The following is an 18,278-nucleotide window of genomic DNA, read 5'->3' on the forward strand; positions in this document are numbered from 1 at the left end:
ACATTGGTACAGCAATGTGCAATAGTATTTTTATCTGCAGTTCCACTTAAGTTTAACTGATTTTTCTTAATGTGAACAGAATGTGAACACTTGATTTGAACTATCCATGATGAGCCAAATCTATAAAACAAGTGCTAATGCATAACCAATAGAGTGATCCAAAGTTTCTCTCCTATGCAGTCTTGCAAACTGCAATACGCAGTTAACATACAGATCCATATCAGATACTAAAAATGCTATTTCAAAGGAAAAAAAACCCGACTCTGAACTCCAGTGAACATCAGAAGTCAAATCTGAGTTGCAGTATTATAGGTAGTGAGTGAAGAGATCTATGTAAAAAAATATTGTGCTTCCTAGGATTTTGAGTAAGATGGCAATTATATCTCTAGCACCACAGTCTCAAAGGTCATTCTTCCATCACTTTCTGTTCTACAAAAAAGAAAATGCTGGGTCAGAGGAGCTACAGATGCATCAAAGAAAAGGCCTGATGTGGCTGTGACCAGCTAATATCCAAGGACACCATCAACTCATGAGCTACAAACTGGGAGACCTTTTTTTTTTTTTTTACTGAACTAATCCTTAGTGCATTAGTGTGGAAAGAAACATGCTGGCTGATATTCAGCTGGCAGAGGTCAGCATATTTTACGTCCAGTGCTGGCTGTATTCCTGGATATTCAATGTCAGGCCATGTCTGGGCACCGGCACTGAATATCCAGTTCTAGGTTGGCCACTAAAGTTTATGCGGTTAAGTGCAATATTCAGCCTTTGACTGCATAAACTGAACCACTTAAACATATGCAGTTAAGTGATAGAAGTCCTAAGGGATAATTCCACCCTGGAACATCCACAAGTTCGCTAGTTTTGGTGCAGGCGCTAACCACAAATATTCAGCAGTGCTAACCGGTTAAATGCCACTGAATATTGGTGGTTAAGTGGCCCTAAGCAATTTCAGTGAGCAGGAGCCTCTCCTGACCACTTAAATTGCTTTGAATATCTGCTGGCCCACGAACAAACAAACCTTAAAGGTAGAGTCAAATATTCTCATAATACTAAGGTCCTGATTGTACCTGTATTTTTCTGGTAAATGTGGAGAAACAGAGTTTTCATTTACTTTTTGTGTCTGATGTATTTCAGACATTTTGTAAATCCCTCTTGAATTCTGGTTCTCAAAAAAAAAAAAAAAAAAAGAAAAGCATTTCATACACAGTCTTAAAAATTTATTTTTGTTATCAACAGAAAATTAAAGGAAGTTGCATATTCCTGTTTGTAATACTCTATGCCAAGGGTTCTCAATCCAGTCTTGGGGACACACCAAGCCAGTCTGGTTTTCAAGATACCCACAATGAATATGCATGAGATAGATTTACATACAATGGAAGCAGTGCAAGCAAATTTAATCTCATGCATATTTATTGTGGGTATCCAGAAAATCAGACTGGCTTGGTGTGTCCCCAGAACTGGATTGAGAACCCCTGCTCTATGCTATCCCCTCTCCATCCCTTCCCCAACCTCCCCCTCCCCCAAGCCACTGTAAACACAGTACAACACTGAAGAAAAACTATGGGCCAAACTACAACCAGCAACTAAACGTAATCCCCCCAGCTGCAGTACTAACAATCAAGTTGTGGCCAAACTCTTCTTTCTTTCTTTTTGCTAAAATAAACCAGTGTCCTTTAACAGGCAGATTCATAGCCAAAGTTACGCCATCTTGTTTACTACTGGATTAAGCATGGAAACCTGAACCCAATGAAAAATGGACCTATTTGAATGGAAGAAGTGTTTGTAATAAGGTTAGGATCAGACCTGGAGGCACCAGCTGTATGAAGAGAAGGACTGCTCCCCCAAGGAATAACGTACTGGCCATGGAGTAGCGTCGAGGCAGGCTTTTCAGTAACAGCCATGCTATAACGTATGCTGGAACTTCAATCACAGCAGACAGAAAGCAGTTCAAGTAGGGGTCTCCATGCAGGTTTGGAGTATTCAGTGACAGGCCAAAGTAACCCACCGATATTATCATCCTGCAAAACAAGAAATGTTGGGGCCAATTCTCACATGTAAAGTCCCTGGGTACTACAGCCCCTCGGTTTCACATCACTTTTTGAAAGGAAAAAAATAAACCAGCATATTTTCCCTTTGGAGATCATTCAGAGAAAAAAAAAAACCTGCAGTACTCAGCACCTGGTTTATCTGTGCACACCTTTTCCCTTTGAAAATAACCCTTACAGATGGGAAACATAATCCATATGGGTTATTTCTCTTTTCAACTTAAAATCTCCCCAGGAGCTCTTACTACATATACTTTTATCCAGGTAAGATCTGAGTACATTGCTTTTCAAAACCGATTCATCCCTCCCTTTTTATCAAGTTAGTCCTTTCACTCAGAATCAGGCTTCAGCACTCTACCCACATTCTCTATTTGGGGTAAGGAAGGGAGAGTATTAATAGTGCAGCTGCTTTTGCAAGTTTACAGGGGACACTAATTACGAGTTCTATTCATCATCAAGATTATATTCTGAAGCATATTTACCTACCACAGCAGCACCGACAAGATGGTGATAATGCGGATATTGTGGGTTTTGACTAAGTCCAGAATGGTATGAGACCTCATCTGTAGCTCAGACCTCAAATCTTGCAGCTAGACACATGCATATGAAAGAGAGGATTCCAAGTCAATATAATGGAATTACATCAACATAAAAACTCAACTGTAATGTGGCAAAAGCATGAAGTAAGTCTTCAGGACATAACTGCAGCTTACATAGCTAGGTCTGCCTGGTAGATAGACTACAAATACAGTTTAAAAAAAAATTCCAGTCCTAGCTGTGTGGCAGGCTGGTGGTAGGAGGAAGCCATCTAGAAAGGCCATGAAGACCTAAGCAACGAGATGTTTGGGCAACAGCTGTGCAGTCTGGATTATTGCGATTAGAAAAAGAGGGGCAGGGAGTAAACTACAAAAACTTTCCTGCACAAGTGGTCACATTCTGTCTGGCAGCTGGGATAAATGGAAAACTGGATAATGGCAGAAAAAGGACCAATCACCCTAACTACTACGTAATTATGTATCAATGTAGTATAATAGCTTCACTAGTATCTTAATGAAGTTTGTTAGCCCTTTGAGAAAAGGAACTAACAACCTTTTGTTATTCTCTCCCTTATTTGACTCATCTCATTTATCTTTAACTTGTACCCTCCTGCAAGTCTGTACAGACGTGGATGATTTATAAGATGGGATATCATCAGGTATTCAGAAATACATTAAATGCATTATTGTTCCTTTTGCCCTGATCATGAGCAATCCACTGGCCTCCTTCACAGGCAGAAGCAGCAGACAGAGATTTTAATTGAAGACTTTCACAATACAGCTACTATGAAAGGGGAAGGAAAAATACTATTAGAGGATTTCAATGTGTTGACTATTGACTGGGGCATCCCTGTTGCAAGATCATCCAGAAGTAGGAGATCCTGGATTCTCTATAGGGAGAGGATTCTCTACAGGGAGAGCTGTTCTAGCTGTTCTAGGATGGGGCCATACTGGACCTAGTGCTTACAAAATGGGGAGAGTGTTCTTATGTTATAGTGGGTTTTCATTTGGCATCCAGTGATCACCAGATGGTGTGGTTCATACTATAAGACATGCGTGGAGAGGGTTTATTCAAAAGTGAAGGTCCTATGCTTCAAAGAAACTAACTTTGTCAAGATGGGGAATACCTCAAGGAGTTGTTAGCAGGATGGGAACATGTGGGGGGAAGTAGAAAAGCAGTGAAAGGAACTATTTTAAGGGCAACAAACCTTTTTGTTAAAGGAGCAAAATTAAGTCACTTTGGTTCTCAAAAGTAGTAACTGAAAAGGTAAGGAAAAAAAAAAGAGGTTAGCCTTCATAAACAAAAGACTTAAAGAAAGATGAAGACAGGCATCAGTATCTGGAAAAGCTAAGAGAAACTGGTAATGTAGTCAGGAAAGCAAAGATGCAAATAGAAGGAAAAAAAGAGCCAATATGGTAAAATTCAGGGGTGGGGGGGAAGGAATAATACTTTTTTTTCTTTTCAAGATTTAGTGATAGGAGGTAGTGCAAAAGTGGCATTATGTGGCACAAAGTGTGAAGGGGAGGACTATATAGAAACTGATCAGGATAAAGTGGAATTACTTAATATTTTTGTTCTGTGTTCATAGATGATGGGCTGAACCGGACCACAGAAGACAAATACAGATAGGAGTGGAAGTGGAAGTGTAGCAGACTTTGAACAATTTTCAGAAGACCGTTCATGAGGCGCTAGCTAAAAAGGTAGCAAAGCAATGGAGAGAGATGGGATACAAACATAAATAAAGATCTGAGGGTACTGAAGGAATTTTAAGAAAGTTCTGGTGGCTCTGAATCTAATCTTTTCAATGCTACTTTAGGGTCAGGAGTGGTACCAGAGAACTGTTGAAAGGTTGATGAGATTCTTCTCCACAAAAGCGGAAGGAGGTTGGGAACTACAGGCTGGTTAGTTTGACCTCTGTGGTGAATAAATTAATGGAAATGCTTCTAAAACAGAGGATAGAGAGGTTTCTGGAATCCAATGGATTGCAGGACCTGAGGCAGCATAGCTATAAGTAGATGCAGTTCTTGTCAGACAAATCTGATTAATTTGACTGAGTGACCAGAGACAGTTGAATCGAAGGGGAGCACCAGATGTGGTGTACTTTGAATTTAGCAAAGTCTTTGACACAGATTTCCATAGGCGATATAAAAATAAACTGAGTGCCCTTAGTATGGTCTCCAAAGTTACTGACTGGGTTAGAAACAGTTGTGTGGAAGGTGACAAAGAGTAGCAATAAACAGATTTTACTCAGAGGAAAGGGACATTACCAGTGGTGTGCTGTAAGGATCTGTTCTTGTCCTGTTCTTTATAACATTTTTTTAAAGTGATATTGTGGATTGGTTGTCTGGTAAGGTTTGTCTGTTTGCAGATGCTATCAAAATCTGTGGCTTCTGGGAGTGAATTCACTATTCCTATCTAGAAGTGTGAAGAGTATCATTAGTAACATGGAGAAACAAAAAAAAAAAAAAAAAAGGACGGAACTGCAAGTTGCAACCTTGCTTGATCACAATCATGACCTACTGGTCAGAGATGACTGGCACCATTCCTCAGTAACTAGAAACCAACTGTTCACTGTCCCTATGAGGTAAGAAGCTATAGGGCCTCACTGTGACATCATAGTGCACCCAAAACCAAATGTCACGAATATTTACAAGGTGCTGGCTGTAGCCAGAAGGATACTAGGCTGTAAAGAGAGAGGTGTAACCAGCAGAAGAAAGGAGGTGTTGATCCCCTGTATAAGTTGTTGGTGAGGCCCTACCTGGAGTATTGCATTCAGTTTTGGAGGCCGTATCTTGCTAACGATGTAAGAAGACAAAGCGGTCCAGAGGAAGGTGACAAAAATATGGGGATTGTGCAAAAAGATATACGAGAAGAGTCTGGAAGACCTGAAAATGTATACCATAGAGGAGAGGAGGGACAGGGGAAATACGATACAGACATTTAAATACTTGAAAGGTATAATATAGAAACACATTTTCCAGAGAAGGGAAAATGGTAAAACTAGAGGACAAGGACTGAGGTTATGGGGTGGTAGACTTAGGAGTAATGTCAGAAAATTATTTTTCATGGAGCGGGTGGGTGGTTGATGCCTGGAATGCCCTCCTGAAGGAGATGGTAGACAAAAAAACTGGCGGAATTCAAAATGGCATAGGATGAACACAGAGTATCTGTAAATTAGAAAATAAATGGTATAAAAAAGAAAACTTAAAAGGCTGCATATGAATTTGCATGTCAAGTGGTACTTAGATGGCAACTCTGGCTGTACCAACTAAGGCCAGTGCTGGGCTGGCTTGTGCGGTCTGAGTCCCATATATAGCAATCCAGATTAGGATGGGCTGTAGACAGTTTTGACGGAAACTCCAGTAATCTGGAACGTAAGCACGGTGCCTTGCAGACTTTTGCAGTCTATGTCCCACAAATGACAAGACAGATTTGAACAGGCTTTGACAGCAACTCCAGTAGTTGGGACATAAGGACAGAGCTGGGCAAACTTCTAAGCTTTATGTCCTAGAAACAACAACGACCACAATCAAGTAAAGCGAATGCTACATACCTGTAGAAGGTATTCTCTGAGGACAGCAGGCTGATTGTTCTCACTGATGGGTGACGTCCACGGCAGCCCCTCCAATCGGAAACTTCACTAGCAAAGTCCTTTGCTAGTCCTCGCGCGCCCGCGCGCACCGCGCATGCGCGGCCGTCTTCCCGCCCGAAACCGGCTCGAGCCGGCCAGTCCAGTATGTAGCAAGACAATACACTTCAAGGGAAGACACAACTCCAAAGGGGAGGCGGGCGGGTTTGTGAGAACAATCAGCCTGCTGTCCTCGGAGAATACCTTCTACAGGTATGTAGCATTCGCTTTCTCCGAGGACAAGCAGGCTGCTTGTTCTCACTGATGGGGTATCCCTAGCCCCCAGGCTCACTCAAAACAACAACCATGGTCAATTGGGCCTCGCAACGGCGAGGACATAACTGAGATTGACCTAAAAAATTTACCAACTAACTGAGAGTGTAGCCTGGAACAGAACAAACAGGGCCCTCGGGGGGTGGAGTTGGATCCTAAAGCCCAAACAGGTTCTGAAGAACTGACTGCCCGAACCGACTGTCGCGTCGGGTATCCTGCTGCAGGCAGTAATGAGATGTGAATGTGTGGACAGATGACCACGTCGCAGCTTTGCAAATTTCTTCAATGGAGGCTGACTTCAAGTGGGCTACCGACGCAGCCATGGCTCGAACATTATGAGCCGTGACATGACCCTCAAGAGCCAGCCCCGCCTGGGCGTAAGTGAAGGAAATGCAATCTGCTAGCCAATTGGATATGGTGCGTTTTCCTACAGCCACTCCCCTCCTATTGGGATCAAAAGAAACAAACAATTGGGCGGACTGTCTGTGGGGCTGTGTCCGCTCCAGATAGAAGGCCAATGCTCTCTTGCAGTCCAATGTGTGCAGCTGACGCTCAGCAGGGCAGGAATGAGGACGGGGAAAGAATGTTGGCAAGACAATTGACTGGTTCAGATGGAACTCCGACACGACCTTTGGCAGAAACTTAGGGTGAGTGCGGAGGACTACTCTGTTGTGATGAAATTTGGTGTAAGGGGCCTGGGCTACCAGGGCCTGAAGCTCACTGACTCTACGAGCCGAAGTAACTGCCACCAAGAAAATGACCTTCCAGGTCAAGTACTTCGGATGGCAGGAATTCAGTGGCTCAAAAGGAGGTTTCATCAGCTGGGTGAGAACGACATTGAGATCCCATGACACTGTAGGAGGCTTGACAGGGGGCTTTGACAAAAGCAAACCTCTCATGAAGCGAACAACTAAAGGCTGTCCTGAGATCGGCTTACCTTCCACACGGTAATGGTATGCACTAATCGCACTAAGGTGAACCCTTACGGAGTTGGTCTTGAGACCAGACTCAGACAAGTGCAGAAGGTAATCAAGCAGGGTCTGTGTAGGACAAGAGCGAGGATCTAAGGCCTTGCTGTCACACCAGACAGCAAACCTCCTCCAATGGAAGAAGTAACTCCTCTTAGTGGAATCTTTCCTGGAAGCAAGCAAGATGCGGGAGACACCCTCTGACAGACCCAAAGAGGCAAAGTCTACGCCCTCAACATCCAGGCCGTAAGAGCCAGCGACTGGAGGTTGGGATGCAGAAGCGCCCCTTCGTCCTGTGTAATGAGGGTCGGAAAACACTCCAATCTCCACGGTTCTTCGGAGGACAACTCCAGAAGAAGAGGGAACCAGATCTGACGCGGCCAAAAGGGAGCAATCAGAATCATGGTGCCTCGGTCTTGCTTGAGTTTCAACAAAGTCTTCCCCACCAGAGGGATGGGAGGATAAGCATACAGCAGGCCCTCCCCCCAATCCAGGAGGAAGGCATCCGATGCCAGTCTGCCGTGGGCCTGAAGCCTGGAACAGAACTGAGGGACTTTGTGGTTCACTCGAGATGCGAAGAGATCTACCAAGGGGGTGCCCCACGCTTGGAAGACCTGGCGCACCACTCGGGAGTTGAGCGACCACTCGTGAGGTTGCATAATCCTGCTCAACCTGTCGGCCAGACTGTTGTTTACGCCTGCCAGATATGTGGCTTGGAGCACCATGCCTTGACGGCGAGCCCAGAGCCACATGCTGACGGCTTCCTGACACAGGGGGCGAGATCCGGTGCCCCCCTGCTTGTTGACATAGTACATGGCAACCTGGTTGTCTGTCTGAATTTGGATAATTTCGTGGGACAGCCGATCTCTGAAAGCCTTCAGAGCGTTCCAGATCGCTCGTAACTCCAGAAGATTGATCTGCAGATCGCGTTCCTGGAGGGACCAGCTTCCTTGGGTGTGGAGCCCATCGACATGAGCTCCCCATCCCAGGAGGGACGCATCCGTGGTCAGCACTTTTTGTGGCTGAGGAATTTGGAAGGGACGTCCCAGAGTCAAATTGGAGCAAATCGTCCACCAATACAGGGAGTCGAGAAAACTCGTGGACAGGTGGATCACGTCCTCTAGACCTCCTGCGGCCTGATACCACTGAGAGGCCAGGGTCCATTGAGCAGATCTCATGTGAAGGCGGGCCATGGGAGTCACATGAACTGTGGAGGCCATGTGGCCCAGCAATCTCAACATCTGCCGAGCTGTGATCTGCTGGGACGCTCGCACCCGCGAGACGAGGGACAACAAGTTGTTGGCTCTCGTCTCTGGGAGATAGGCGCGAGCCGTCCGAGAATCCAGCAGAGCTCCTATGAATTCGAGTCTCTGCGCTGGGAGAAGGTGGGACTTTGGATAATTTATCACAAACCCCAGTAGTTCCAGTAGGCGAATAGTCATCCGCATGGACTGCAGGGCTCCTGCCTCTGATGTGTTCTTTACCAGCCAATCGTCGAGATATGGGAACACGTGCACCCCCAGCCTGCGGAGTGCCGCTGCTACCACAGCTAGGCACTTTGTGAACACCCTGGGCGCAGAGGCGAGCCCAAAGGGTAGCACACAGTACTGGAAGTGGCGTGTGCCCACCTGAAATCGCAGATACTGCCTGTGAGCTGGCAGTATCGGGATGTGTGTGTAGGCATCCTTCAAGTCCAGAGAGCATAGCCAATCGTTTGCTGAATCATGGGGAGAAGGGTGCCAGGGAAAGCATCCTGAACTTTTCTTTTTCGAGATATTTGTTCAGGGCCCTTAGGTCTAGGATGGACGCATCCCCCCTGTTTTCTTTTTCCACAAGGAAGTACCTGGAATAGAATCCCAGCCCTTCTTGCCCGGATGGCACGGGCTCGACCGCATTGGCGCTGAGAAGGGCGGAGAGTTCCTCTGCAAGTACCTTCTTGTGTTGGAAGCTGTAAGACTGAGCTCCCGGTGGACAATTTGGAGGTTTTGATGTCAAATTGAGGGTGTATCCCTGCCGGACTATTTGCAGAACCCACTGATCGGAGGTTATGAGAGGCCACCTTTGGTGAAAAGCTTTCAACCTCCCTCCGACTGGCAGGTCGCCCGGCACGGACACTTGGATGTCGGCTATGCTCTGCTGGAGCCAGTCAAAAGCTCGCCCCTTGCTTTTGCTGGGGAGCCGCGGGGCCTTGCTGAGTCGCACGCTGCTGACGAGAGCGAGCGCGCTGGGGCTTAGCCTGGGCCGCAGGCTGTCGGGAAGGAGGATTGTACCTCCGCTTGCCAGAAGAGTAGGGAACAGTCTTCCTTCCCCCGAAAAATCGTCTACCTGTAGAGGTAGAGGCTGAAGGCTGCCGGCGGGCGAATTTGTTGAATGCGGTGTCCCGCTGGTGGAGAGACTCTACCACCTGTTCAACTTTTTCGCCAAAAATATTGTCCGCACGGCAAGGCGAGTCCGCTATCCGCTGCTGGAGTCTATTCTCCAGGTCGGCGGCACGCAGCCATGAGAGCCTGCGCATCACCACACCTTGAGCAGCGGCCCTGGACGCAACATCAAAAGTGTCATAAACTCCTCTGGCCAGGAATTTTCTGCACGCCTTCAGCTGCCTGACCACCTCCTGAAAAGGCTTGGCTTGCTCGGGGGGAAGAGCATCAACCAAGCCCGCCAACTGCCGCACATTGTTCCGCATGTGTATGCTCGTGTAGAGCTGGTAAGACTGGATCTTGGACACGAGCATAGAGGAATGGTAGGCCTTCCTCCCAAAGGAGTCTAAGGTTCTAGCGTCCTTGCCCGGGGGCGCCGAAGCATGTTCCCTAGAACTCTTAGCCTTCTTTAGGGCCAAATCCACAACTCCAGAGTCATGAGGCAACTGAGTGCGCATCAGCTCTGGGTCCCCATGGATCCGGTACTGGGACTCGATCTTCTTGGGAATGTGGGGATTAGTTAAGGGTTTTGTCCAGTTCGCAAGCAATGTCTTTTTCAGGACATGGTGCAAGGGAACAGTGGACGCTTCCTTAGGTGGAGAAGGATAGTCCAGGAGCTCAAACATTTCAGCCCTGGGCTCGTCCTCCACAACCACCGGGAAGGGGATGGCCGTAGACATCTCCCGGACAAAGGAAGCGAAAGACAGGCTCTCAGGAGGAGACAGCTGCCTTTCAGGAGAGGGAGTGGGATCAGACGGAAGACCCTCAGACTCCTCGTCAGAGAAATATCTGGGGTCTTCCTCTTCCTCCCACGAGGCCTCACCCTCGGTGTCAGACACAAGTTCCCGAACCTGTGTCTGCAACCTCGCCCTGCTCGACTCAGTGGAACCACGTCCACGACGGGGGCGTCGAGAGGAAGACTCCCTCGCCCGCATCGGCGAAGCTCCCTCCGCCGACGTAGTCGGGGAGCCCTCCTGGGAGGTGCCGCGGTCGGCACCGCACGCGGTACCGACGTCGGGGACCTCAACCTGGGCGATGGGCCAGCCGGCGCCACGCTCGACGGTACCGGAGGCGCAAGCACCGCCGGTACCGGAGGGGTAGGGCGCAACAGCTCTCCCAGAATCTCTGGGAGAACGGCCCGGAGGCTCTCGTTCAGAGTGGCTGCAGAAAAAGGCTGATGAGGTCGATGCAGGCGTCGACGTCAGAACCTGTTCCGGGCGAGGAGGCTGTTCCGGGCTGTCCAGAGTGGAGCGCATCGACACCTCTTGAACAGAGGGTGAGCGGTCCTCTCGGTGCCGATGCCTGCTGGGTGCCGAGGCCCTCGGCGACCCAGAGCTCTCGGTGCCGACACGGGGAGGAGACCGGTGTCGATGCTTCTTCGATTTCTTCCGAAGCATGTCACCGGAGCTCCCCGGCACCGACGAGGAGGACGTAGAATCCATCCGTCGCTTCCTCGGGGCCGAGACCGAAGAGGGTCGATCTCGGGGGGGGCTGTACCGCAGGAGCCCTCAGGGTAGGAGGAGACCCACCCGAGGGCTCACCGCCACCAGCAGGGGAATGGACAGCCCTCACCTGCACTCCACTCGATGCACCACCGTCCGACGACATCAGGAGACGAGGTCCCGGTACCACCGACGTCGATGCAGCTATCCGATGTCTCGGCGCTGATGCAGAGGCCCGATGCCTCGATGCACTCGATGCAAGGGCGGCCGAGGAAGATGGTCTGGACGCTGACGACGTCGATGCACTCGAAGATCCCGGTGCCGATGCCGACGAAGAGCCCGAGAACAACACGTTCCACTGGGCTAGTCTCGCTACCTGAGTCCGCCTTTGAAGCAGGGAACACAGACTGCAGTTCTGAGGGCGGTGCTCAGCCCCCAGACACTGAAGACACGACGAGTGTCGATCAGTGAGCGAGATAACCCGGGCGCACTGGGTGCACTTCTTGAAGCCGCTGGAAGGCTTCGATGTCATGGGCGGAAAAATCACGCCGGCGAAATCAAAAGCCGAAATGGCGAAAATTGAAGCACCAAAAATTTAGAGGGAGAAAAATCTCGACCGAGGCCGAAAGAGGCCTACCCCGACGACGAAAGAAAACTTATTGGGGCAAAAAGCTGGAAGTACGGGGAGGATTGACACGAAACCTGGGGAGGGTTTCCGGAGCACTTCCCGCACTAGAAGAAAGCTTTTCCGAAGAAAAAACACGCTCAAAAAAACTTTGGACGCGCGAGGTCGACTCTCCGGGGCTCGACACGGCGAAAAAAACGGACCGTACCGAGTGCGGACAAAAGAAGACTGGCCGGCTCGAGCCGGTTTCGGGCGGGAAGACGGCCGCGCATGCGCGGTGCGCGCGGGCGCGCGAGGACTAGCAAAGGACTTTGCTAGTGAAGTTTCCGATTGGAGGGGCTGCCGTGGACGTCACCCATCAGTGAGAACAAGCAGCCTGCTTGTCCTCGGAGAAATAATATCACATTCACTGTTGATTTAATCTAGAATTAATAGAAATCAAACAAAATAAAGCATGGAAAAGAAAATAAGATGATACCTTTTTTATTGGACATAACTTAATACATTTTTTGATTAGCTTTCGAAGGTTGCCCTTCTTCGTCAGATCGGAAATAAGCAAATGTGGTAGCAGATAGTATATATAAGAGAAACATCAAAGCATTACCTTGACAGTCTGACAGAGTGGGAGGGTGGGGGTATGCATGGGGACATCAAAGCATTTCATTGATATTCTAACAGGATGGGTGTTAGTAGGTGAGAGGAGGGTAATAAACAGAGAAATACAACTTTATGGTTTATAATGGGTTAGAAAACCCAGATCCTTATTAAGTCCTGTTTGTTGGGTGTCAAAATATTCAATCATTCTTATTTCAAAGGTCTTACGTTCCTGTATTGTTTTAAAATTACCTTTCAGTATTCTTACTGTGAAATCATTGGTGTAGTGTTCTGGTCTTGCAAAGTGTTGGCCCACAGGAGTGGGGGCTTGACTGGCACCGGCTATTTTCATGTGATGTCTGTGCAGGTTGAATCTTGTCAGTTATGTCCAATAAAAAAGGTATCATCTTATTTTCTTTTCCATGTTTTATTTTGTTTGATTTCTATTGATAACCTGTAAGAGTGGACTAACACGGCTACCACATCTCTCTAATCTAGAATTAAGAATGAATGTGACTGTTTGGAAGACTGGATGAACCATTCAGGCCTTTATTTGCCATCACTTACTATGTTAACATTCTGGAGGGATGTCTGGCATGCTTGAAACAAGTATGCTGAAAGTAAACAAAGGGCCTAGCCTGATCACCATCATCCCCAAGCCAGCCTTGAACCTGTGACCTGTAGGTTGGAAAGCAACTAGTTTCCAGAAGATGTTAAACTGGCTAATGAAAGTCAACCTTCAGCCCACAAAATACAGCTCCGATGGAAGTCACACTGTACCAACGGATTGGGTTTATGGTCAGGTAATCCATGAAGGATATGATCCTTCAAAACATTTATGAGCTACTACAGAAATTTTAACCTGCTTCAAAAAGGAAGACTTCCGAGATGGATTTTGGTGACAGAATCCACAGACAATACCATAAAGTGGTATATTTGATAGTGCCTCTGCCATGCCCCTTGTAGCTGTGATGATGAGATTCCACAAACACAAGTGCACAAATTTTTGCACAGAATTCCGAGGAGTAAGCACCACAGTTTATAATTTAACATGATGAAACCTGATTAGCCAATCAGAATGTGTCAGCTTTCAAACTCATTCAGCAGTGTCCCTGCATGTGTAACCATACAGCTCCATCTAATTCAGGCTATTTGCTTTTAGTCCTGGGTTTACTCCCATTGCTTGCAGTTACAGTATACCTTCACCCTCAAGCTGTAGCAACAGAAAGAGGCACAAGTCTGAAAAACATAGAATTCTACCTCTGCAGTATCAAATATGACAGCTGGTGCTGAAACACCATTTCTTTTAGCAGCCCTTTGTAGTATGGCTTCAGCCTCTTCAGTTCTTCCCTGAGAGATCAGCCACCGGGGAGATTCAGGTATAAACCTGCAACGAGTTACAACATAGAACTTTTTCAAAATAGGAATTTTTGTCTTCTCACTTATGCCTTAAGTAGTTATAGTTGACAGGGTTAACAGGTCAGGAGGTCTAAATTTAATCCTATTCAACTGCTTCTTAGTATTCTCTATGGAGGTAAAATATAAACTGGATATCTGTGTTCAGTTAGGCAAAAAAAAAAAAAAAAAACCCTGGCCTCAGATGCAATAATGAGCTAAACATTAATCCTGGATCAGGTGTTTGTGTTATTGTTTAGTAGGTTTATACACCTGCTTTGGTAATTGTGTCACCAATGGTGTCTGGTAGCAGGGGAAGTACACAGTTGTTCAATCTCAGCTAAAAGGGCCTCAACTCACAGATCAGACCCTGCTCTTACATTTCAGCCACGGACAGAGAATGGATCATAAAATTCAATAGTAGATCACTCTTGCAGTCAGAGACAATGTTTCCTATTGTCTATTCATGTCATAGTTACTGATCTTTTTTCCAAAAAATATCTGACCCGTCGAAGTTAAGGTTACATAAACACGCTGAGTAAAGAAAATCTTACAACAAAGATGCTGAAACGTTTTCTCTTATGCCTGAACAGATCCTTCTTGTTTGGGTTCTGTGCTTATGTGTTTGTGCATGGTAATTAGATCTCCCTTTTGGCATCCTGTTGGCTAAGATCAAGTGTAAGGCAAGAACGGAGGACAGTCTCTTGACCTACTGCCCGGTCTGAGAACCTGTTCAATATGGGGGGAGGAGGAGGTTAACACCCTATCATCTGACCCCACTGGGAACTCACAAAAATTTGTATCCCAGCCACAGCTAGAGAATGAAACCTTCTTTTGAATCACCCTTAGTAATATCTTTTCCAAGGAAAATAAGCACAAACACAAATGACATTCAGAACACTTAAGACCTCCTATTCTGGATATTATCACGTTTGCATTTTTTGCACTGTTTCTAATGCTTAAGTATCTCAAAACTCAACACCATGCAGTAAAGTATGGTCTGTCCAGGGTCTTCCTCAGTGTAAGCATGATACATTTGCACAGGGTTTTTTCTGAGGGGGTACTGAGTACGGGCACCTTTTCCATTGTGCCAGAGCAGATGGTGGGAGGCGGGGATAGTGCTGGGCAGACTTGTACGGTCTGTGCCCTGAAAAAGACAGGTACAAATCAAGGTAAGGTATACACAAAAAAGTGGCACATTTCTTGGGCAGACTGGATAGACCGTGCAGGTCTTTTTCTGCCGTCATCTACTATGTTACTATGTCTGCTAAAACTGACCCATGGACCCCAAGTTTTAATGAAAGAGCTCAGGCTCTACACACCAATTCTGCCTTGTCATAGATTCTATGACTGGTTGCAGGGGGCCTGGCTATTGTGAGGTGGGTCCCTCAGTGATCACCCCCCCCCCCCCCCCCCCCCCCCCGAAGAATGTTATAGCATTTGCGTACTGGCACCTTTTTTGCTAGAAAAAATGTACTGCATTTGCGTGTATTAAATGGGGAAACCACTTTGGCTCCTGCTGCATATTTTATTTATTTAGATTTTAACTTATGGTTCAGTAGTAGTGCAATGCAAGTTACATGTAGGTAGAGTAAGAATTACCCTTTGCCCAAATCACTTACAATCTAACTTTGTATCTGCTTAAATCTGCACATACATTCAACTAAAAACCTCTCTGTCTTATTCTCAAAGGTGGCCAACTGGGTTAGCAACTGGTTGAATGACAGGTAACAAGGTCTTTTTATTGGCTTTTGTAAACCACAGCTCTAGAAAAAATGGATCAGTCTTTAGTCTAATTGTGTTCAACATTTCTAATGGGCTAAACACAACAAACTTTGCCTGAACCCAAGTAAAACTGAGTTTCTCTGAGTCCTAACCCAAGTGGACACATACGTGACATCAAAATCTCTTTTGGAAAGTATGAACTCCCTCTCAGATCACGTGAGGAACCTTGGAAGACAGATTCAACACTTAACTCTGATTCCCCAAATCCACGCAACCTTCAAGAGCTGCTTCTACTATTTACGACAACTGCGCTGCCTCTCTCTTTACATTAAGAAGGCAAATCTGATCCCAGTTGTGCATGCCATGATAACATCAAGACTGGATTACTGTAATGCACTCTACGCTGGTCTGACTACAAAGGATCTGAACCACTTCCAATTGATTCAGAATGCTGCAGCAAGACTCATAGAAGGTTGCAAGTGATGTGACCACATACCATTTTTGCAAAAACACCAGTACAATACAGAGCTAAATTTAAAACTCTACGTCTGATCTTCAAGGCTCTTAAAGGAAATAGCCCCGAGTACTTGAAGAACAGGATCTCCCTCTACACACCTTCAAGGACACAAAGGTCTTTCCAAGGAGTATCCCTAACCACACCCTCTCCAAAAGGCATCACAAAATGTGATACCCGCAAGCGAGCCTTCTCTGGAGTAGCCCCCACTCTGGAATGCACTCCTTGAAAGGATCCATTTAAAACAAGACTATCTATACTTCAGGAAGCAGGTGAAAGCTTGGCTCTTCAACCAGGCCTTTAATGGAAGAAGCAACTAACTTCTTACTCTCACAAGCACAAAGAATGACATAGGCTGCACATCCTGCAGAACATGTTTATTCACTCCAACCCTAGCTGAGAACATTTAAATCATCTCTCTGACCTCATGTGCAACCTTCTTTAAATTAGTCACCTTATTTTCCAACTCCTCTTACTCTCTTATCTATATGTTCCATCCTTGCTTATACCCTATGTTGTCTATTAAAATGTTCTATTACATATTGTGTTGACATTGTAAGTAGTATACTAAGCCATACTTTGTACTGTTATTTGAATATTTTACTGCTGTAATTGTCTATTGCTTATGTTTGATTTATTTTTACTGTATGCCGCCTTGCGTGAATTCTTTCAAGGTGGCAGTAAATAAATCCCAATAAATAAAAATAAATAACAAAATTAGACAAGTACATAGGAAATTTCAGGCACAGGGTGAAATCACAACTTTTCAGCAAACAAAATTTTGTACAACCTTTCTCCACCAAAAGAGCAGCCATAAAAAAAACCTACAAAATAACCAAAACATCATCATCAAACTTGCAGACAAAGGAGGCTCTGTTGTGATTATTGACACACAAAAATACATCGAAACCATCCTTCTACATGCTACCCAAAATCAACAAACCTGGAAACCCTGGCAGACCAATCATATCTGGCACTGGCACACTTACGGAGGAAATATCTGGACTTATAGAGGGGATTCTTAAACCTTTGGTGCACAAGAGACACCACAGACTTTATGAACAAATTAAAAAACATCAAGCAGTTACAAGTGGGTACCCTTCTGGAAACAATGGATGTAGAATCATTATACAGCAACATTCCCCATGCAGATGGTAAAGGTGCATGTGATAAACTCCTAAAAACATCCACCCTGGAACACCAATACTCACCGGAAACTATTACAAAATTAATCAAATGTATTCTAACTCACAACTATTTCTGCTTTAACAATGACATTTATCTGCAAATCATAAAAGTAAAAACTCAGAAAATATGTGGTGGAAGAGTAGCTTAACGGTTAAGACAGCAGGCTGAGAACTAGGGACACAGGGTTCAAATACCACTATGACTCCTTATAGTCTTGAGCAAGTCACCTAAGCCTTCCTAGGAGTGGAGGAGTAGCCTAGTGGTTAATGCAGTGGGGACTTTGATCATGGGGAACTGAGTTCGATTCCCACTGCAGCTCCTTGTGACTCTGGGCAAGTCACTTAACCCTCCATTGCCCCTGGTACAAAATAAGTACCTGAATTAATGCAAACCGCTTTGAATGTAGTTGCAAAAACCTCAGACAGGCAGTATATCAAGTCCCATTTCCCCCTTCTTAGACTGTAAGCCCTCCAGGGACAGGGAAATACAACTTGCCTTAAACCGCTACTGAAAAAGATTCAAAATCTCTTCCTTCTTATAAATCATGCAGCCACACAATTCATTATACAGCATATTAATTTGTTCTGCAGAAGTTTTTAGCTGCAACAAAAACTATACAAAAAAAATCCAAAATATTATAAGACAACCAAGTGTTTTGGCCTGTGAATTTTGTATGTGTTCTTAAGGGACCGATGACTATATTAAGCCAGGCTAAGAGCGACAGCATTATTCAATTTGCTGCTTTGGCTATAAACTTTTTAAAATGATGGTCCCTCACCTATACATCAGTGGAAGAAGCCCAGGCGTTTATGAATCGGCTGAGCTCTACGAGTCCCCATGGAGAGCACGAGGCCGAGTGATTCGAGAGGAGCTGTGGATTAATTCTACCTATGGATATACTAACAGTGTTGGATATGCTGCTTA

The 18,278-nt window shown here is 45.8% G+C and overlaps 1 protein-coding gene across 1 annotated transcript in view; it reads right to left on the bottom strand.

Moving 5' to 3' along the window:
* LOC115476389 (solute carrier family 22 member 5-like) overlaps window positions 1–18,278 on the bottom strand; it is a 52,496-nt gene that overhangs the window by 7,304 nt on the left and 26,914 nt on the right. Inside the window, 3 exon segments of the mRNA XM_030212752.1 lie at window positions 1,804–2,018; window positions 2,532–2,635; window positions 13,793–13,919. Coding sequence (XP_030068612.1) covers window positions 1,804–2,018; window positions 2,532–2,635; window positions 13,793–13,919 — 446 coding nt within the window.

The sequence above is a fragment of the Microcaecilia unicolor genome, chromosome 8 (assembly GCF_901765095.1).
Source record: "Microcaecilia unicolor chromosome 8, aMicUni1.1, whole genome shotgun sequence".
Lineage (NCBI taxonomy): Eukaryota > Metazoa > Chordata > Amphibia > Gymnophiona > Siphonopidae > Microcaecilia > Microcaecilia unicolor.